Source organism: Pleurodeles waltl, chromosome 10 (assembly GCF_031143425.1).
Source record: "Pleurodeles waltl isolate 20211129_DDA chromosome 10, aPleWal1.hap1.20221129, whole genome shotgun sequence".
In the NCBI taxonomy this organism is placed as follows: Eukaryota; Metazoa; Chordata; class Amphibia; order Caudata; family Salamandridae; genus Pleurodeles; species Pleurodeles waltl.
In genome coordinates this window covers 294,546,995-294,570,266 of record NC_090449.1, presented here as the reverse complement: position 1 = coordinate 294,570,266, position 23,272 = coordinate 294,546,995, and the positions used below count along the sequence as shown (strand labels likewise).

The 23,272-nt window shown below is 44.6% G+C and overlaps 1 protein-coding gene across 1 annotated transcript in view; it reads left to right on the top strand.

The window, feature by feature from the left end:
• The window catches only part of INTS15 (integrator complex subunit 15), an 85,637-nt gene that overhangs the window by 32,848 nt on the left and 29,517 nt on the right, over positions 1 to 23,272 (top strand). Inside the window, exon 6 of the mRNA XM_069210438.1 lies at positions 12,490 to 13,020. Coding sequence (XP_069066539.1) covers positions 12,490 to 13,020 — 531 coding nt within the window. The remainder of the gene's footprint in view (positions 1 to 12,489; positions 13,021 to 23,272) is intronic.

The following is a 23,272-nucleotide window of genomic DNA, read 5'->3' as shown; positions in this document are numbered from 1 at the left end:
CCTTTGCCACATATTATGAACAAGTCTATTCCTCAAAGATGGGCCACACATATAAGAACTGTATGGAACTCCTTGTGACCTGCCTTGATGGCGCTCCGAGCGGACGATAGGGAGGCCCTTGACCAGGACAAGGGGCTATCATGGAGACCAGGTCAGGAAAGGCGGTGGGCCCCAATGGGCTCCCGGTAGAGCTCCACAAGAGTATGGCAAATACCATAGCGCTGCATATATTGGCAATGCTCCAAGCAGCTAAGACAGAAGGTGTATTGCCTCTAGATCAAAGGAAGCAACTATTGTCGTAATACATAAGAAGGGCAAGCCACACTAGGAATGTAGCTCATGCAGGCCTATATCGCTGTTAAATCTAGAAGTATTGGCTAAAATTCTAGTGAATATACTTCGATCAGTAATGAATTACCTCATCGATCGTGACCAGACATGCTTTTATGCAGCAGGGGAACACGGCTGAATCTGAGGCAGAGGAGGCGGCATTGCTCGCTCTTGATGCAAAGATGGCCTTTGACAGCATTGAATGGGCCTACCTTAGGGCAGTCCTAACAAGACTGGGCTTTGGCCCACAAATATGTGCATAGATCCAATTGCTGTACATTGACCCACGAGCAGGGATGACAAGACCAGTTTGCCCTCTGTCCCCGGTTTGCTCTGGCACTAGAGCCGCTGGGCACCTGGGTGCGGCAGGACCCTCTTGTGTAGGGTATTCCAGAATGCGGATGGTGGGAGGCAGTGATCTTCCTGTATGCCGATGACGTCCTTCTCTAAATCACAAAATTCCGTCGTACCATAGCCAAATTGTTGCACATTTTCCAGCTTTTTGGAACATATTCGGGTTATCAAACTGGGAGAAATCGAAAATTTACTCACTAACGGACGGGGAGTTGAGCATCCCGGCGGGATGTGTGGCCGCGCTGGTAAGGGATGGATTCTCTTATTTGGGAATACATGTAACAAGGCACCCATAGGAATTAACTAAGAGGAACCTATACCCACAATTTGATCGTCTCTGTGGAGATGTCGCACTGGCGGAGGCTGGTGCTTTCACTGATGGTCTGCGCCGCCCTTCTTAAAATGATGTCCCTACTGTAGGTGCTCCAGAACACACCATATAAAATACCGCCATCTTTTTTTCCCCACGTTATTCGGGAATTGCGCATGCTGCTGTGGGACGGGGTTAGCCCTTGCATAGCACTGGGTAAATTGCAGTGGAGGGTATTTGAGGGGGGCCTTGCGATACCTAACATCCAAGCATACTATTGGGCGGGTCAGTTTATCTCGGTAGGCTTTCGCGGACCGGGAGGAACCGGCCTATAGAGTGGATTGGGCGACCATGGGAGGGGGAGAGCACCTCTCGGTGCTGTATGAGAAAAGAGGGGTGTCTGCTCCCGAGCCACACCGATTCAGTGGCAAGAGCGTGGAGGGAGGCCTCCAAATTCATGGGATGGGAGGGTAGACTAACTGACATGATCCCTCTCTTGTCTAGTGAGCATCTTAGTGAACTCCGTAGTTTAAAAGGGATCTGCCGCTGGGGTCTTATCGGAATAGAAAATCTGGGGAACATATGGAGAGCTGGCAGTCTGGTCTCTCTTGAGGACCTATGAAAGGAATCTGCAGTGGGGGGTGACAATAGACTTCCAGTACCTTCAACTGAATCACGCACTAAAGAAACCTATCCAGGTGGGTGAACAGCTCCCAGAGTCTGCGCCGCCTGAAGACTTACTGCTATCGGAGCCGCTACTGGAGAAGGCAATCTCTCTGACCTATAAAAAAACTTGTGAATAACTCCCCGGACCCAGACGGTCTCTGCGAGAGGCATTGGGGGTGGGGAGGGGGGGTGACTTAGGAGCAATAGAAAAAGAGGACTGGCAGGAGGCCTGACAGAGTCCGTGAGTAGTGGAAATTAGGGCTCGATTCCACCTAATACAACTTAGAATCCTACATAGATCACATTACTCTAGCTCTTTGCTATTCCATAAGGGCCAGAGTGAGTCTGCATTGTGTAAAGGTGGAGGGGTGGCATGGAGGGCTCATTCTTTCCTATCCTGTGGAGCTGACCGCGTACATACAAGTATTCTGGCAGCAAGTGATCTGCCCTGTGACTCTGGTAACAGGCCTGACAGTTCCGCTGGAGGCCTGTTAGTTAATACTGCATATGACGGGTGAAGAGCAGTGGCCGCAATATCAGCGGATGTGGCTAATGCTAGCGGCAGGGGTGGCTAAAAGAGGCATAACGAGGGCATGGGGAGTGACCAAACCACCAGGGGTACAGGACTGGGAAAATAACTTGGACTGGTGCCAGCGAGCAGAACAGGTGATTTACTTGAGCCATGGGTGACCCCAGAAGTATAGTAAAATCTGGTCTCAATGGGAGGCCTGTAGGAACAGGTGATGACCGTGAGCCGCCGTGTGGGAGAAAATACGGACCTACCATCCATCATTACAGCTGCAGGACAATACATATATTGTAAATTGTAGATGGGGAGAGGGGCATAAATTTCAAGATGAGATGTATTGATGATACAATGACTATTGTTATGTACTACGAGAAACAACGCGATCCTCTGCAAAACCTTTGTGTAGAATGTACTTTTGTGAGCAACTGTTGATACCAATAAAAAAAAAGCCATGTTCCTTTCCAAGGATGCATTTAAGACAGTTATTATGGTTTTGACCATTTCAAAACTTGATTATACCAATTCTTTCTCAATAGGTCTCCCTAAAAATTGATTCACAGACTGTGTTCAGAACTAAGCTTCAAGTCTGATCTGGCACCACGACATTCATGTTACCTCTTTGGTCAGAGAAAGCCATTGGCTTCCCCTAGAACAGAGGATTAAATTTAAAGTCTGTTGTCTTGCCTTTGAAGCAGTCCTATGGGAGAGTCTGTATGTTTTTTAAGAGAATAAAGAAGTGCTGCCTAGTTCCAGAACTACCTTCTTCTTCCTCCTGCCTCCTAGTTAGGAAGACTGGAATGGGAGGCCTTGGATTCTTCTTTCTAGCTCCCTCCCTGTGGAACTTTCTTCCTGTGACCTTACGTTCTTACAAAAAAGGAAAGATCTCAAACCCTGTTTTTTTTTTTTTAATCACATACCTTTCTTCCGAACAGCATGTATCCTGCCTAGTAATTTCTCGACAGCGCCTTGATACCAATAGTGAACGAGCACTTAACCAAATTATAATTGTATAACAGAAGCCCGTGGGTTAGAATCTATGACAGAAGGAGAGAAGTGAAAGGACTGTGAGACAAATGGGAGGCGCACAGATTTTGCATTACAGTTACAGGGTAGAAAAGGGAAGAGGCAAAGGGGCAAGATGACTATATATTAAGGTTTGCCTGCCACTGACATCTGTACTACTGTCTTTCATCTTGTGGAAACTGGTAAATGCAGTAAAATGAACTTTGGTAACATCTATGTGTACAGTGCTTAAAAAGAGTATGAGTGAATTATGAAGTCGTGTTAATAAGGTCTTTTCTACATTATTAATTGTGGAAACATAGAGAATACATGTGCAGGGGTACTGGGAAGAGAATGTTGCTGTAGTTGTTGCCAAAGGAGTAGATCAGCTCAGACCAGATTAAGCCACAGCTGCCTAAAGCTAAGTGACGTGTAAAGATTAATTTTGAAAAAAGCCAAGCAGGAAAAGCAAAATGACATGTAAAAAAGGGAGCTAGGATGGGACAGACGAGGCACAGGAGTGAAGCAGTGATGCTGCGGGTAGGTTCAACAAAAGTGGATAGATCATCAGCAGAGGCGCAAACTTAAAACAGTAAAGGCTGGGGGGGGGCAAGGTAGCTGCATATTTCAGTTGGCGTAAGAAAGCATACAGGATCCATTACTAGACCACAGTGGGATTTAATTTAGTAGAGTATGCTGTGTGAAGACAGCATAAGGGTGCAAAGAAGGAGCTATGGGCTGGGGCAAGGAAGAAGGTAGTGTAGAATACAGTTGTTTGTGGAGCTATTCTGGCGATGTGAGTAACGAGAGGAAAGAGCTGATATGTTGAGACAGGACTGGAACAAGCAATGGAAGGTAACAGGAAATTGGAGGCATCTGGAAAAACCATCAGTAAGATGAGGGGGAGGAACTGACATGGGAGAAACATTAGAACCATGGAGCAAGACTGTAGAACTCCAGTTAAAGTAATCAAGTTGGGATGCTTGAGGCACCCACAGCTCAGCAGTAATGCTGAGATAAAGTAAAGGATACTAAAGTAACCCACACCATTTAGGATCCTACTTCCTACCCATCAGCTCCAATGGGAAGGCACCTCCAAAGTCAAGGGATTACTAATTCAATCCAAGGACTGCCAGCATGCTTTCACTTATATCCAGTTGTCTGGATATTTAGGCCTCCTCAGTGAGGGTCACATTGGGCATCAGAATTTACACCAGCAATTTGTTACAGCATGCCACCTGAAGGTTCAGGCTCTTGGCTTCTGTGCCACTAAACAGAGGTTTCCCCTCATCCAGTCACAGCTTTTTATTGATTTTCATCAATAACCGAGCACCTTCCGTATTGCACCAATGATGGCATTTGTTTTGTCCTCCTTGGTTGGCTGTGTGCCCCCGTTCTTGTACTGCTTATCAGGTGTGCTGTAATTAGCAGTGAAAAGGCTTATTTCAGAATGCACTCTGGCATACCTGTCTTTTTATTGTGCCTACTGTGCAGGGCAAAAACTAAACTTGCCTATGGGCTATATAAAAATTACAACGTATTGTCCCTGTCAACAGTTCTCATGTCCTGGCCACAGGTGATACCAATTCTATAAACTTGAACTTTATAGTATAGTTGTCAATATCCTCTAAAATCAGATGCTGACTCCATGTCACCCTGACCCAGCACCTAGCAGAAAGTGAGGTGAAAGCCTCACACAGTGATTATCACCAGTGTTTAAATACATTCTTCCTATTCTTCCTTTCATGGAAAAGTATGAATTACATTTTGTAAGAATTTGAGATTTATGCGATAATCACCATTTTCTTAAAAATAAAGGGATTCAAATGTGACTGTAAGAATTTAACCAAGTATTTGCTGATTTGTGATATCGGTCAAATTGGGTTACAGAAATGTACTCCCCTTTGTGGGCAAGCTTACGCATTGTATTTCATCAATCTAGCAAGTTTCTTGTGTGTGCTGCCAAGGTGTCCCGTGTTTCCTTAGATAAAAATTGCATAAATCTGACAGGCTACTCTCCCAAAAATAAATGGGATGTAGTCCTTCAGCATACTGTGTGCTGAGGGGCTACAATCAATTTCCATTGGGTGAGTAACTTGCCTGATTTGTAATATACCATAACAGACTCAAATGTCTGACGGAGAATCCAAAACGATGGTCGTGTGTGCATTGAAATGCACAACCATTTTGTGTCTCAGCCAGTATACCTCTAAGATGAATGGAAACCACATTTAAAAGTATTGGAGAGCACAACATGTTTCCTCTACTTTAAGGACCAGGGCAACCTCAACGCTTATTGAACCCCTGTGGCAAAGATTTGGCACAGTGGACTATCCAGTCCGTCTGATGTGTCAAAGAATGTTCACTACCAGTTGCACCTCTCAAATCCAGTCAGACCATATCTTTCAGCTACTAAGAATAAGATGTGTAGGACCCACCAGATCTAAATTAGTTTTTGACCCTTATATCTGTATATATGCTTTTTCTGTCGGATTGAATGAAATCTCTGAAGGTATGGAGATATGGATTGTTGTTCAGATTTATCACTGGTCAAAGGATGGACCAAGTCCCTGAGGTAATTATTGCATTACTTAATGTCTTCATCACATCATTTATTAGGTGAATACTAAATTCCTGTAGTTAAAGGTATTTTTGCCTTTTTGACTTTGAACTGCCTTTCCTCGGTTTCCATGGCATATCTTGCTGGGTGCTCCCTTATCATGGGTCTGTAAAATGAGTAACATCAGGGTTGTATTTGTCTCATACTTGTAATTTATCTTGCAGATTTATGTCGCAACTGTGCACAAAGTGTGGGGTCTGTTACTGTATGACTATTGTAATATTTCCCACAAGGTCTCCCAAATGAGAATTAAAAATCTAAGGAGAACCCTTCAAAATCTCCCAGCTGTGGAAACAGTCCTCAGTAGGGAATCTTGTCCCTTGTGCCATACTGATTAAATGGACAAGCCTTCCTTCAGATGCACATTATGGCCTGACCAAAGACATTTGATGCAGCAAACTCTGGTCTGTTACACATGCCATATTGAAACTGATTTAACCAGCATCAGGGCAATTAAAGTTTTCTACCACTGTGAAACCTTGCTGCAGTTCATGGAAACCCTGTATCCTTCAAGAAGATACCAATAACAAAGTACATCCCATCTAGCCATAAAATCTGACCAGAACCCCTGTGTACATGTAGGTAGATAGTTTTTCCCACAAAAGAATGATGAAACCTCACCAATGTACTATTGCATGCCTCATTGTTCGGTTCCCCGTCTGACACTGAAAATCATCGGCATAATCCTGTTATCAGTTGGACGCTCCAATAGCTATGCTTTATAGTGTGAAAAGAATCATGGTGGTAACTGTGCGTACTGAGGGGGTCGGGGACCCATGGTGAATTAAAATTGTGTAAATGTGGGCTACCAATCTGGGAGAAAGTTTAACGATGCCCCTCACTTCAATGTTAAAAACAGGCAGTGTTAAACCATTAGATCTCATTTGTGACACAGGGTGCACACCGATTTACTGCGCGAATGTGTTTTGTTTGTCCCTGGTGACCTCTTTGTAGCACAAATGTCATCTTCGAATGGTGGCCATCCTAAGATACAGCAGCAAGTGGTGGACATAACAAGAGGTCGGGGTAGGACAAACTAGAATTATTTGGTTTGGGGGGGTCATTTTTAAATAAAGATATCGAGGTTGGGAAAGCAATGTGGTTCAGAGAGAACAAGCAGAGTCAGAGAGGTAGAGAAAGTAGTCCTTCATGAACAAAAGTCCATGGTTTCAGCACTGAAAGGATTCAGCATGTCTAAAGCACAGTGAGACCAATATGCTCATTTTGTGGGTCAGGCACAAGAATACGATTGTTTCGGTCGAAGAAAGAGCTACATGATAGTCTGGCTCGTAGAAAAGAATTGCAGCGCAAGGAGTTGGAAGAGACACCGGACATCTTCGGTATCCAAGACATCGAACCGCATAAAGAGCTGCATGAAGCTTCCATGGCAGAGGAGGACGCCTTCCCCATTTTACACTCCGAATCGGACCCTGAGGCTGAGACCAGCGCGCACACACAGGAAATTACATCGCCGCAGCACGCAGTGAGTTCAAAGGCCCCTATCATACCCACCAAAAAACGTTTGGCACCGACCAAACATAAGCCTGCTGCCCACCACTGCTGTCAGGCCATGGTAGGCACGAACATCTGCCAAGGATGCTCACACTCCGTCTCAGCACTGAAACGTAAGCCTAAAGCTCTCACCCATGTACCAACTCCAAGGACTTCCACACTGAACCAACCATCGATGTCTTCGGTTCCGACACCATCTGCACCAAAACTCAAGGCCTCTTCGGCATCTAAAATGTTGACACCTCTATCCAAATTGACTGTTTCAGCACCATATCCTATTTTATAGACTGGCAGAGAAACACGATCCAAAACAAGACAATACATATTCAGCCTAATACTGGTCAGATCCTTGCAAAATGATCGAAGCTGACACCAACTCAATCTAAAAGTGAGTCTTCATTTGAGGACGCCACTGATGTACTGATGCCTCCAAAAAAGGACACGGCCACCAGTCCAATTCCTCTGCCTTTACCACCCTGTCATCCACCCCCATCTTCTTCACTGCACCATTGACTATCCTATTTAGAAGATATAATAGGAGGAACTCCACAAGGATCTCCATAATCCTTTGTACAAGATCAAGGGGGGATTATGATGCTCAACAGCCACCATTAGACCCTTGGTACACTTATGACATTGATCCACCAGGTGATACAGACCCAGCTAAACTATCTCCACCAGATTATATCACATCTTTTAATGAATTAGTAGCTAGGGAAGCAGCACGTCATCAGATCCCATAACAGAAGGACCCTATAGAGGATGATGTATTTTATTTGAAACTCTTTCCTCTACCCCTAGGGCTTGTCAATACCTGCCCATGCTGAAGGGTATGACATGGCATGCGGGTGACATTTTTATAGACCCCGTCTGTGCTGGGATAATTACACCTAGAGTTGATTAAAAAAAAAAAATATATATATATATATAAGACAGCCCCTTCCAATCTTGTTGATATAAGAGGTCAAATTACACCACACTCCCTGGTAGTATCAAATGCCCGTAAACTAGCTAATTCACCAACTTCTCCAGATAAAAAATCAAAACTGATTGATCCATCAGGTAAAAGGGTGAGAGTTCAAGCAGCCAGCCACTGGAGAAATGCTAACACCCCTGAAGTGTAAGCAACATATATGATAGAGCACACTGGAATTAAATGGAAGACCTTATTCAACATCTCCCAGAAAAATTTAGGAAAAAAGGACAACAACTTGTGCTGGATGGCAATTTAATCTCAAATAATTCTATTATACGTGCTCTTGATGCAGCAGATATAGCTGCTAGGGGTGTAAACACCAGTGTACTACTACTACGCAGACACGCCTGGTTGCGTATATCAAGTTTTAAACCTAAGGTGCAGCAAACACTCTTAAATGTCCCTTTCAATCAAGAAAAACTTTTTTGGTCCAGAAGTAGACCAAACACTAGAAAAAATGAAAAAGGACACTGATGTTGCTAAATCTTTAAACTCCCAATAATCGGGGTTCCTTTTGCAGGCCTACCTTCAAGCAGGGCAATAAACAATCAACATCGTACTTCCCTACCTCTTTTAGGCAACACCATTCAGCATCCCCTTCTAGAGGTTTTTTCAGCGGCACATATAGGGGAAACAATTCAAAAGGTTGAGGAAGAGGTGTCTCCACTCATGCCACCCCTTCCACATCAAAGCAGTGTCTCCCTTCTCATTCCTCCTGATCACACAAGACCTGTCGGGCATCTACAACAGTTTTTCCCCAACTGGCAAAACATAGCAGACCAGGGGGTGTTGGATATTATCTAACATGGTTATTGCCTGGAGCTCATCAACACACCTCCAAACATACCACTGAGAGAACACAAACTCTCTCTGTAGAACATTTATAACTGTTAAATCACGAAGTACAGGCTCTCCTTCAGAAAGGAGCAATAGATCTAGTTCACCCTCATCAAAAAGGAACAGGATTTTATTAACTATGTTTCCTTATTCTCAAAAAGGACGGTTCACTTCAACCAGTTCTAGATCTCGGACCATTAAATCACTACTTCCTGTCAGAACACTTATGGTCATTCTCCATGGTGTGATAACTCTATTTGAGCAAGGAGACTTCATGTCTGCATTCGATCTAAAGAATGCATATTTCTGCATCCCAATACATCCAGCGCGCAGAAAATACATCAGATTCATCATGCAAGGAAGGCATTATAAGTTCAAAGTGCTCCCTTTTGGAGTAACAACTGCACTTCTACGCAAAGTATTTCTTTCACCAGTTAGGATTTACCAGCAACATACAAAAATCCCACCTCCAACCATCTCAGATACAGCCATATCTAGGAGCTGTTCTAAATGCACCCAGGATCCAAAATATAACAACTCTGCTGCAACAGGTATACCCCAATCAGCAGATTCCAGTAAGGACAGTTCAGAGAATCCTAGGGATGATGGCATCTTGTATTGCAATAGTGCCACATGCAAGGCTACATATGCATCCGCTGCAGGAGTGTCTGGCAAGTAAATAGTCTCAAGAACAGGTTCAGATACAGGATCTAGTGTTGGTAGACAGCTTTACTCACAATTCTGTGCAGTGGTGGAACACAGCAGTTTCTAGAGCCTGTTCCCCAGATCACTCTCACAGTGAACACATCTCTCACACGTGGGGGTGCTAGTCTACACAACCTTTCAATACAAGGATTGTGGGACGCCATGCATCAAGATTTACACATCTGTTACTTGGAACCACAAACTATTCATCTGGCACTCAAATCTTTTTATGGTTCACCTGTAAGGCAATATTCTTAGTCCAGACAGACAACACAACAGCCATGTTTTATTTGCAGGTGTGGGGGTCACTCTCTACAGTTGCCTCAACTATCTGGCATTGGGCAATTTTGCATCACATCCATGTGTTAGCGGAACACCTCCCGGGGACAGACAGTGACTTTGCCGACTTACTCAGCAGGATGCAGCAACAAGTCCACGAAGGGGAACTCCACTCTCAAGTGCTATAAACATATTTCCATCAATGGAGGGGTTCACACATAGATCTGTTCGCAACAGCAGACAACTCAAAATGCCCAATCTTTGCCTTCAGGCTCCCACACCCACTGTCCAAGTGAAATGCTCAATGGATGAACTGGTCAGGGATATTTGTCCACGCTTTTCCACCTTTCCCTCTTCTTCCATTTGTGGTGAGAAAGCTCAGACAGACCTGTCACCCTCATTTTGGTAGCTCCCACTTGGGCACAACAACCATGGTTCACAACACTGCTCGAACTCTCAGTAGTTCCACGTGAGACACTCCCCCTATGCCTGGACCTTCTCACTGAGAACTATGGAGAAATCAGACACCCAAATCCCAAAGAACCCAATCTTGTGATTTGGCTCCTGAGGTCATAGAGTTTGAATATTTACAATTACCTTCAGATTGCATGACCATTCTTAAGGAAGCACGCAAACCCACAACTAGAGCATGCAATGCGGCTGAATGGAAAAGGACAAACAGATTGACCCATTTAATGCAGCTATTCAAAATATTGTTTGCTATATACTCCATTTACAAACTTTTTGGTTAGCATACACTTCAATACAATTACACCTTGCAGCAATAGCGGGGTATCCACAAAAAAGACAGTGCTTAACGTTGTTTAAAATAACTGTCATTAAGGCATTTTTCGAAGGTCTTAAGTGGGTTATTCCACCTAGGGTACCTCCAGCACCAATATGGAATCTTAACATTGTGCTTACTAGACTTATGGGGCCAGCAATTGAGCCTTTGCATAACTGCCCACTCCAATTTCTATCTTGGAAAGTGGCATTTTTGTGGTAGCGGTCACTTCACTAAGACGTTTGAGTGAGTTTCATGCATTAACCTTGGAGGAACCTTTTTTCAAATACATAAAGATACATTAGTTCTTCGTACCAACCCAGAATTTCTTCCAAAGGTTGTGTCCACATTCCACTTCAATCAATCAGTTGAATGATTGGTTTTCTTTCCACAACCTGATTCAATTGTAGAAAGAGCTCTACATACCTTAGATGTTAAAAGAGCATTAATGTTGCATATTGCTAGAACTAAAGATTTTTGTAAAACTAAACAACTCTTTGTTGCTTTTTTACCTCCACACACAGGGAAGGCTATATCTAAAGCAGATATATCAAGATGGATAATTAAATGTATTCAAACTTGCTATGCTAAAGCTAAAAGAGTTTTATCCATACATCTTATAGTACACTCCGCTCGTAAGATAGGTGCCCTTATGACTTTTTTAGGTACTATATCAATAGCTGACATTTGCAAAGCAGCCACATGGTCAAATCCGCACAAATTTAGGAAACACTATTGTGTGGATGTATTAGCACGACAACAAGCAAATGTTGGACAAGCTGTGCTTCTTCCTCTTTTTCAAACAACTGCAACACCCATGGGTTAGCCTCCACTTTTAGTGGGCACTGCTTTACAGTCTATGTAGAGCATGTGTATCTAAAGCCACAAGTGCCATTGAACAGATTGTTATTTACCCTATACACATCTGTTTGTGGCATGTAGTGCTGTAGATTCATATGCACCCGCCCTCCTCCCCGGTCACCCGTTGCTGGTGCAGTATTATATTACACTTCATATGCATGGACATCTCTTTCTAACACTCTATTCACACCCTATTCCCACCGACTGCGGGTAAACAATCTAACAACGTAGTCGGTGCCTATGCACACTGTCACTGAGAGGAGGGGTCATTTTACCTTGTGACCAACAGCTTCTTTGAAGAAAAACAACTAGAACACATCTGGACCCAACACTAGATGACAGAAGTATGCAAAGGATGTGAATCTACAGCACTACAGGCCACGAACATCTGTTTACAGGGTAAGTAACATAATCCTTTCTGAAGGAAAGTGGTTTTGTAACGTAATGTTCTGCATTTCATGCCTCTGAGGATAGGATTTTTGCCATATTGAAAGGATTTTTTTTCTCTGGAGGAAGAACATTTTTTTTTTCTCTTTGGGCCTAGGGATATTTATTGTTCTTAGGCCACTTGTTTTGTAGATTTTGCTGTTCTGGGAGGCATGGTGTTTTCCTTGCAACATTTTCAATATGACTTTCTTCGAAGAGTTGATGTACGTGTTGGGAATGAGGGCAAGCACTGCTCAATCATTGACTGTTTGACCAATTTGCCATTCCATTGTTGCAGATGAACTAATTCCCCCCATTGACCTTCTGGAGATGGTGGTTTCCTGGATCTTTGAAGACCCCAGGCTCATCCTCATCACTTTTTTGAACACGCCAATTGCAGCAAATCTTCCTATTGGTTACCTGGAACTCACACCACTGACGGGCCTGATCCGATGGTGTGTGAAAGCACCACTTGCATATAAGCGGCAGAAAAAGGCCTCCATATCTAATGGTCACATTGGCTCTAAAATCGTTCCCAAGGACTCTAAAGTCGGTTCTGACCAGGACTGCCATGCAATGTACTCCAAACTACACCTCAGTGTGTTGCAGGTGATGATGATCCTCCAGGGACACCTGACAGAGAAGAACCTGTATGGGCGCTTGGGCCTGGTGATGTTTGATCACATTTTACCCTTGGTGGAAGAAATCAGCAGGCTGTCTGATGAGCTGAACCCTCTTAATGCCACTAGTGAGATTGAACTGTCTTTGGATCGGCTAGCACAGGCTCTGCAGATGGCGATGGCCTCTGGAGCACTGCTCTGCACACGAGGTGAGTTTTAGTAATCTATTTACAAAAGATGCAACCTAGGTCAGTGTAAGAATTTTCTTTAAGAGCTCACAATAAACCTAGGTGTCTGTTTGGACAGATTAACATACTCATCTTCCACTGAGGGTCTTGGTTAGCTGTGGACCACAGAAATTGGTTATAGTAAGCAATACAGAACTCCTTTATAAACATTGCATTTTACTTAAAGAAGCCCTTGACCAACTGTTACGTCATTTCATAATCTTCTCAGTATAGCAGCAAATGTAAGTCAGGCAGAAAGAATAAACCTACTCTGTCAAAAGAAACTGGGCCTGTCTGATGGCTAACTCAGTAAGTAGCATTGACAAGGATCAATAGGCTCCTAAAGAAATGCCTCTTCCAGCATGTAGTGTTAAAGAGACTGCCGAGCCTATCTCTTAATGTGGGGTTATGTACACATCCAAAAAGGGTCACAGTACCCAATTTCCGGTAACCTGTACATCTAATAATTGGACACAGAACTTGGAGAGATTGGTGGCAAAGTCACTGCACATAAGACACAAAGAAATAAAGGATATTTAGCAGTGTAAGTGAGCACAGTGACATGCACATTCAAAACAGACCACTCTAAGTGTCCATGATGATGCCGAAGAAATGTGTGTTATGAGAATGGAGTGCTATATTTTAAAGGCTGTCTTATGGAGCGGTTTGTATAATACAACTTAGTGGAGTACAGTTATTCAACCCATTCATAAGGTTTCTTCATGTAGAAAAAAAACAATTTCCAAGTACAAAGTTTCTTATATAACAAAAGTTATATGTATTAGATTCATTTAAGAAGAACAAGATTTGGAGGAAGTGAGATTTAATACAGTCTTCTTTTAAAACCAATTTCCAATACACACATCACACTGAGCTCAGTCAAAAGCTACACACTATAATTTACATGAAAAAGCTAAATCATAAGGAGATAGTACATGAGTCAGATCAGTTCACGTTATCTTCATAATCCAATACAATTTGAATTGAACGTCTTAAACTGTGTTTAGGTAATTCTTCTCATTTTTTAATTTAACATATAATTACAACCACTATCAGTTGAAGTTAGACAGATGTATTCGGAAAGTTCTGCTCGTTCTTGGGTTAAAGCACGATTGCAGTCAAAGCAAACACCTGGTTCCTGGGTTCATTATCTTCCAACTGTATAGTAGTAAAACATACAATAAAAGAAAAACATGGGTAAACATCAAATAGTACCAACACTCACGTTATATTTGAAAAGTAGTTAACTACTTTTGGACTGCCAATATTACTTTAGCAACTTTGAGTACATATATAGGCAGGCAGTTGTTAATTAATGTACCCTCACAATTATAAAAAAGTCTCATGCACAAATGAAATAAATTTATTTTGTTTTACATTTTAGTTTCTCCCCCTCCCCCCCAATAGCAATAAACTCTCCATAGAATGACTTCAAAGCGGCACATAGCAAGATGTTTGGTTCAAATGCTATTGTTACATTCTGATGCACAGCAGAACGGATTCACCTCTGGCCCACCAGTAAAGCTCTTGGACTGTCTCTCAGTAGGTTGAAGGTTCAAATCCTGGTATCTGATGGTAGTGTCTCTGTGAGAAGGTAGCCTCTTTCTAGCCTTGTTACCCCCACTTTTGGCCTGTTTGTGAGTGTATGTCAGGGTGTTTGTCACTGTTTTCACTGTCTCACTGGGATCCTCATAGCCAGGCCTCAGTGCTCATAGTGAAAACACTATGTTTTCAGTATGTTTGTTACGTGTCACTGGGATCCTGCTGGTCAGGACCCCAGTGCTCATAGGTTGGTGGCCTATATGTATGTGTCACTGGGACCCTGTCACACAGGGCCCCAGTGCTCATAGGTGTGCATGTATATGTTCCCTGTGTGGTGCCTAACTGTCTCACTGAGGCTCTGCTAACCAGAACCTCAGTGGTTATGCTCTCTCATTACTTTCAAATTGTCACTAACAGGCTAGTGACCAATTTTACCAATTTACATTGGCTTACTGGAACACCCTTATAATTCCCTAGTATATGGTACTGAGGTACCCAGGGTATTGGGGTTCCAGGAGATCCCTATGGGCTGCAGCATTTCTTTTGCCACCCATAGGGAGCTCTGACAATTCTTACACAGGCCTGCCACTGCAGCCTGAGTGAAATAACGTCCACGTTAATTCACAGCCATTTTACACTGCACTTAAGTAACTTATAAGTCACCTATATGTCTAACCTTTACCTGGTAAAGGTTAGGTGCAAAGTTACTTAGTGTGAGGGCACCCTGGCACTAGCCAAGGTGCCCCCACATTGTTCAGAGCCAATTCCCTGAACTTTGTGAGTGCGGGGACACCATTACACGCGTGCACTACATATAGGTCACTACCTATATGTAGCTTCACAATGGTAACTCCGAATATGGCCATGTAACATGTCTATGATCATGGAATTGCCCCCTCTATGCCATCCTGGCATGGTTGGCACAATCCCATGATCCCAGTGGTCTGTAGCACAGACCCTGGTACTGCCAAACTGCCCTTCCTGGGGTTTCACTGCAGCTGCTGCTGCTGCCAACCCCTCAGACAGGCATCTGCCCTCCTGGGGTCCAGCCAGGCCTGGCCCAGGATGGCAGAACAAAGAACTTCCTCTGAGAGAGGGTGTGACACCCTCTCCCTTTGGAAAATGGTGTGAAGGCAGGGGAGGAGTAGCCTCCCCCAGCCTCTGGAAATGCTTTCTTGGGCACAGATGTGCCCAATTCTGCATAAGCCAGTCTACACCGGTTCAGGGACCCCTTAGCCCCTGCTCTGGCGCGAAACTGGACAAAGGAAAGGGGAGTGACCACTCCCCTGACCTGCACCTCCCCTGGGAGGTGTCCAGAGCTCCTCCAGTGTGCTCCAGACCTCTGCCATCTTGGAAACAGAGGTGCTGCTGGCACACTGGACTGCTCTGAGTGGCCAGTGCCACCAGGTGACGTCAGAGACTCCTGCTGATAGGCTCCTTCAGGTGTTAGTAGCCTTTCCTCTCTCCTAGGTAGCCAAACCCTCTTTTCTGGCTATTTAGGGTCTCTGTCTCTGGGGAAACTTTAGATAACGAATGCATGAGCTCAGCCGAGTTCCTCTGCATCTCTCTCTTCACCTTCTGATAAGGAAACGACCGCTGACCGCGCTGGAAGCCTGCAAACCTGCAACATAGTAGCAAAGACGACTACTGCAACTCTGTAACGCTGATCCTGCCGCCTTCTCGACTGTTTTCCTGCTTGTGCATGCTGTGGGGGTAGCCTGTCTCCTCTCTGCACCAGAAGCTCCGAAGAAATCTCCCGTGGGTCGACGGAATCTTCCCCCTGCAACCGCAGGCACCAAAAAGCTGCATTACCGGTCCCTTGGGTCTCCTCTCAGCACGACGAGCGAGGTCCCTCGAATCCAGCGACTCTGTCCAAGTGACCCCCACAGTCCAGTGACTCTTCAGCCCAAGTTTGGTGGAGGTAAGTCCTTGCCTCACCTCGCTGGGCTGCATTGCTGGGAACCGCGACTTTGCAGCTGCTCCGGCCCCTGTGCACTTCCGGCGGAAATCCTTTGTGCACAGCCAAGCCTGGGTCCACGGCACTCTACCCTGCATTGCACGACTTTCTAAGTTGGTCTCCGGCGACGTGGGACCCCTTTGTGCAACTTCGGCGAGCACCGTTTCACGCATCCTCATAGTGCCTGTTTCTGGCACTTCTCCGGGTGCTACCTGCTTCAGTGAGGGCTCTTTGTCTTGCTCGACGTCCCCTCTCTCTTCAGGTCCAATTTGCGACCTCCTGGTCCCTCCTGGGCCCCAGCAGCGTCCAAAAACGCCAAACGCACGATTTGCGTGTAGCAAGGCTTGTTGGCGTCCTTCCGGCGGGAAAACACTTCTGCACGACTCTCCACGGCGAGAGGGATCCGTCCACCAAAGGGGAAGTCTCTAGCCCTTTTCGTTCCTGCAGAAACCTCAGCTTCTTCTGTCCAGTCGAAGCTTCTTTGCACCCGCAGCTGGCATTTCCTGGGCATCTGCCCATCTCCGACTTGCTTGTGACTTTTGGACTTGGTCCCCTTGTTCCACAGGTACCCTAGATTGGAAATCCACAGTTGTTGCATTGCTGGTTTGTGTCTTTCCTGCATTATTCCTCTAACACGACTATTTTGTCCTTAGGGGAACTTTAGTGCACTTTGCACTCACTTTTCAGGGTCTTGGGGAGGGTTATTTTTCTAACTCTCACTATTTTCTAATAGTCCCAGCGACCCTCTACAAGGTCACCTAGGTTTGGGGTCCATTCGTGGTTCGCATTCCACTTTTGGAGTATATGGTTTGTGTTGCCCCTATCCCTATGTTTCCCCATTGCATCCTATTGTAACTATACATTGTTTGCACTGTTTTCTAAGACTATACTGCATCTTTTTGCTATTGTGTATATATATCTTGTGTATATTTCCTATCCTCTCCCTGAGGGTACACTCTAAGATACTTTGGCATATTGTCATAAAAATAAAGTACCTTTATTTTTAGTATAACTGTGTATTGTGTTTTCTTATGATATTGTGCATATGACACTAAGTGGTACTGTAGTAGCTTCACACGTCTCCTAGTTCAGCCTAAGCTGCTCTGCTAAGCTACCATTATCTATCAGCCTAAGCTGCTAGACACCCTATACACTAATAAGGGATAACTGGGCCTGGTGCAAGGTGCAAGTACCCCTTGGTACTCACTACAAGCCAGTCCAGCCTCCTACAGTCTCTGCTTATTTACTAGTGTTTTGAATGGTAAACATTCCCTGTGATGAAACACTTGAGCCTTTTTCCTGGCAGAATCTTTGGGTTGAATGTCTGGACACTGCATTATCCGGAATAACCTATGGTGCAGTGGTTAAGGTCTTAGACACTCACACTGAAGGTTGAGGGTTTTGGTAGAGGTGTGTCTTTGGCCATTTCCCTGTTTGAATTTTTTTCAACTTCATATGTTTAAGTTACATACTGAAAGGTGATGTAACGCTTTATAATTGACAAGAAAATGTTTATTTTCAATTTGTCCTTCTCATTCTAAGTATATCCTTCATCAAGGTCTAGAAAAACCCTCTCTCTTTGTCTCTCGCTCCCTCTCTCCCATCCCATTATGGAATGGAAGCGAGAGAGATTGGTATTGGAATGGAAGCGAGAGAGATTGGTATTGCAGTGGTCTCTATATACAATGACTTCAAAGTGTCACACCAGCAAGATGTTTGGTTCGAATGTTAAAGCTATGTTTTGATGCACAGTACAGCAGTCGCTTGTGGCCTATTGGTAAAGCTCTTGAACTGACACTCAGTGCGTTGAGGGATCAAATACTCCTATCTCATGGTATGTCAGTTTATTTACTAGCGTTTTGAATGTTAAACATTCCTTGTGATGGAACATTGAAGTATTTTTCCCAGCAAATTCTTGGTGTTGCCGTCAACCCTGTATCACCACCCAACCCTAGGGCAGGCCCTGCAGCATCCCTGCTGCGCACAGGCAAAGTCTGTGCGCGGCCGTTTTTGAATTGACGTCTAGGGCCAATCACAGCTCCCCAGCTGCTCCACGCCCCTCCTGCCTGTCACTGACTGCTCCGCCCACATACCTGAGCCTGGTTGAGACAGTTCCGCCTGCATTCCTGAGTTGATTGCAACTGCTCTGCCTGCGTTCCTGAGCCTGGTGGCATCTGCTGACTCCCCTGCCAACGCTTCCTTCACGCCATTGCCGCTTCCGCCTCCCACCCCACCACTCCAGTGCATCCTGCTAAATGCCTGATCTTTATGCAAACACGCCATGGAAATCCGGGACACCATCACCACCCATGACCCCGATGGTGACTTCCTCACCGAAACATGGCTAACACCCTCCTCAGACCCTGACATTGCCACGGCCACCCCTGACGGCTACAAGATGATACACGAGACCGCACCAACAAACATGGCAGGGGCATCGCCATCATCTTCAAGGAAACATTCCAATGCACCATCACAGATGACCCAACGACCGATGGAGCACCTCAACTTCAGACTCCAGACCGATGCTAACACCACAATGCGAGGCACCCTCTCATATGACCCCCGGACGACACCCAGCCTTCTGCGATGCAAAACAGAGCTATGTGTGTTTGTTAGTAGGTTTGAATAGAATAATGAAGGGATAGAGAAGGGAAGAATCCAGAAGTGTTCATTGGGAGCTTGCAGTAATAGGATGAGGCTTGGGATGAGTAAAGGAGAGATGGAGGAGGGAATTGTCTGTAGAAAAGGGTTAGGGAGATCATAGTAGTCGAAGGGGTTTTGGATGAGTCAGAGGTGAGATACCTGAGAGAATTTAGTAGGGTTGTATGGGAGATCATAGTAGTAAACTGAGGATCGGGTGGGGCCAGGAGTGGTAGAGGAGGGAACAGTTTAGGCAGGGTTATTTTGGCGATCATAGTAGCAGAATGGGTTTGGGATAAGTCAGAGTGGGTATGGAGGATAGATTAATAAAGGTATAGGGTGATGGGCAGACAAAGTAAAGCTTATGAGAGATTTTTTTTATTTATCTTTTTTTCCTCTTCTACAGTAAGATTAAAGTTATAAACAAATAGATACATAAATACATAGTAAGGTAATATGTGTAAGGAATATAATAGATATCATATTTTGAGATTTAAAGTGTTGTGTCAACACAGACTTTCAAGATTAGCAGTATTTGAGGTTTCATTTACTTGTGTACTATTCTAAATTTATTTTAGCTTCACTCAATTTTCAACAGCAAAATGCTTGTTGATAAAATAGTAATGATAACATTTGCTCATTGTGATAGCTAAAATGAAGGCAAGGATTCATAAGTATCTAATCTAACAATTTACCTAGGAATTAAGCAATGACCTATGAACATGTTAAGCAAAGAATAATTTACACATATATATGTATACATACACATACATTGTATACATACTTGTATATACATATATGCACACATATATATATATACATTTTACAGTGAGTAAATAAACATTTATTACACAGGCCTAAAGAGTATGTACATATTTTATTATTGTGAAATGGTACTTATATGTATTTCTTAAGAAATACACATGTAAAGACATGTATAGATCGACACAACACAAGTACTGCCGTCACAGGTACAAAAATAAAATCACACTCCAAGGCTTGTCATTGGCTGTGAGAAAGATCTCTAGGAGATCGAAACGCGTCGCCATTAAACTCCTCTTTTTGGATATGACAAGCCTTGGAGTTTTTTTTTTTTTTTGTTTTTAAGTACCTCTGACGGTGGTACTTGTTTTAATTTTGAAGCTGCAGCCGGCTTCCATATATGTATATGTTCGATGGCATGTGTAGCTGCAGATACACATGCATTGCACATCCCGCCATCTAGTGTTTGGCTCGGAGTGTTACAAGTTGTTTTTCTTCGAAGAAGTCTTTCGAGTCATGAGATCGAGGGACTCCTCCCCTTTCGGCTCCATTGCGCATGGGCGTCGACTCCATATTAGATTGTTTTTTTTTCCGCCATCGGGTTCGGACGTGTTCCTTTTCGCTCCGTGTTTCGGTTCGGAAAGTTAGTTAGAATCTTGGAAAATTTGACTGTATTGTTTGCGATCGGTATTGGGTTAGTTACTACAGATCGACACCGACTTTTGAAGAGCTCCGGTGGCCCTTTGGGTTTTTTCCGATTCCCCCGTCGGGGCCTGGTCGGCCCGGCCACGTGTCTCTTCAAGGCTGATGGAACGGACCCCATTCCGCTTCTGCCCAAAATGTCACAAGTATCCATATACAGATCAGCGCCTGGTCTGTAACTTTTGTGTTTGTCTCCAGAACACAAAGAAGATACTTGCGAAGCCTGTCGAGCGTTTTGGTCAAGGAAGACACTAAGAGACCGAAGAGCTAGAAGACTGCAAATGGCGTCGGCGCCGACAGGACAAAGGCATTTGGAGGAAGAAGATGAAAGCTTCTCCATCCAGGAGTCGGACTCGGACGAGCTCGATCCCGAAGAAACGACTAAAACCGTGAGGAAGACGTTGAAACATAAAACTCACGAGAAGACCACAAAAGCCCAGGGGACGCCACCGCCAAAAGGCCATGGCTTAACCCGTAAAGTAGGTGACCGATCATCGGCACCGAAAAAGGGCACGCTTGTGTCGAAGTCATCCGACTCCAGTCGAGATACCGGCACACAGCAATCTCGAGCCCGAGACAGCGGCTCCGAGCAAGTTCGGCACCGAGACAGCGGCACCGAAATGGGTCGGCACCGAGAGACCACGATGCCGAAAATCAAGAAAGTGTCGTCGGAGCTGAAAAAGGCTACCGAAAAGGTTTCCATTCCGAAACATCCAGCCTCTGAACCGAAATCAGGTTCCTACACAGAGGAACAGGGATTGTCCTCCCAAATGCACGGGCATAAGTTCGGACAAGAACTAGAATCCGTGGAGCCAGACTACACTCAAAGGAGGCTCCACATTCAAAAGGACACAGGGAAGATAAGCACTCTTTCCCCCAATTAAAATGAAAAGAAAACTTGCCTTTCAAGATAAGGACAAGCAGGCACAGGCAAAGGTGGCAAGACAGACAAATCCGCCACCATCTCCACCACCATCAATGCACACATCACCAGTAGTCCCTCCACCACTGATGCAATCCCCAACGCATACTGCAATGAGTCAGGACGATCCCGACGCATGGGACCTCTATGATGCGCCAGTATTGGATAACAGCCCAGACTGTTACCCAGCAAGACCGTCCTCACCTGAGGACAGTACATCTTACACGCAGGTGGTCTCAAGGGCAGCAGCTTTTCATAATGTCACCTTGCATGCAGAACCCATTGAGGATGACTTTTTGTTTAATACACTATCCTCCTCTCATAGCCAATACCAGAGCCTACCTATGCTACCTGGAATGCTAAAACACTCCAAACAGGTGTTTCAGGAGCCTGTGAAGGGCAGGGCCATAACTCCAAGGGTGGAGAAAAAGTACATGCCACCACCTACAGACCCTGTGTATATCACGCAGCAACTAACACCAGACTCTGTAGTAGTAGGGGCAGCTCGCAAGAGAGCAAACTCTCACACCTCGGGAGACGCACCACTTCCAGACAAGGAGAGTCGCAAATTTGACGCTGCAGGGAAAAGGGTTGCAGCACAAGCAGCAAACAAATGGCGTATTGCCAACTCACAAGCACTTCTGGCAAGATATGATAGGGCTCATTGGGACGAAATGCAACATTTCATGGAACACTTACCCAAAGAGTTCCAAAAAAGGGCACAACAAGTGGTGGAGGAAGGACAAAGTATCTCAAATATTCAGATACGGTCAGCAATGGATGCAGCAGATACAGCTGCGAGGACAGTAAATACTGCAGTAACAATAAGGAGACATGCATAGTTGCGTACATCAGGATTCAAGCCGGAAATACAACAAGCCGTGCTGAATATGCCTTTTAATGGACAGCAGTTATTTGGGCCCGAGGTGGACACTGCTATAGAAAAACTTAAAAAGGACACTGATACGGCCAAAGCCATGGGCGCACTCTACTCCCCACAGAGCAAAGGCACATTTCGCAAAACACAGTTTAGAGGGGGGTTTCGAGGACAAGCTACAGAACCCACAACCTCACAAACAAGGCCCACTTATCAAAGTCCATATCAGCGGGGAGGTTTTCGGGGACAATATAGAGGGGGACAATTCCAAAAGAATAGAGGGAAGTTCCAAAGCTCCTCAAAACAAGCAGTGACTTCCAAGTCAGACATCCCCAACACATAACACCTGTGGTGGGGAGACTAAGCAAATTTTACAAACATTGGGAAGAGATAACAACAGACACTTGGGTACTGGCAATTATCCAGCATGGTTATTGCCTAGAATTTCTCAGATTCCCTCCAAACGTTCCACCGAAAACACACAATATGTCAAAACAACACATGGTTCTTCTAGGACTAGAGATCCAGGCATTGCTACAAAAAGGAGCAATAGAATTAGTACCAATTCAACAAAAAGGAACAGGAGTTTACTCTCTGTACTTTCTCATACCCAAAAAGGACAAAACACTGAGACCTATATTAGATCTCAGAACATTAAATACCTACATCAAATCAGACCACTTTCACATGGTGACATTACAAGACGTAATCCCACTGCTCAAGCAACAAGACTACATGACAACACTAGACCTAAAGGATGCATATTTCCATATACCAATACATCCTTCACACAGAAAGTACCTAAGATTTGTATTCCAAGGGGTACATT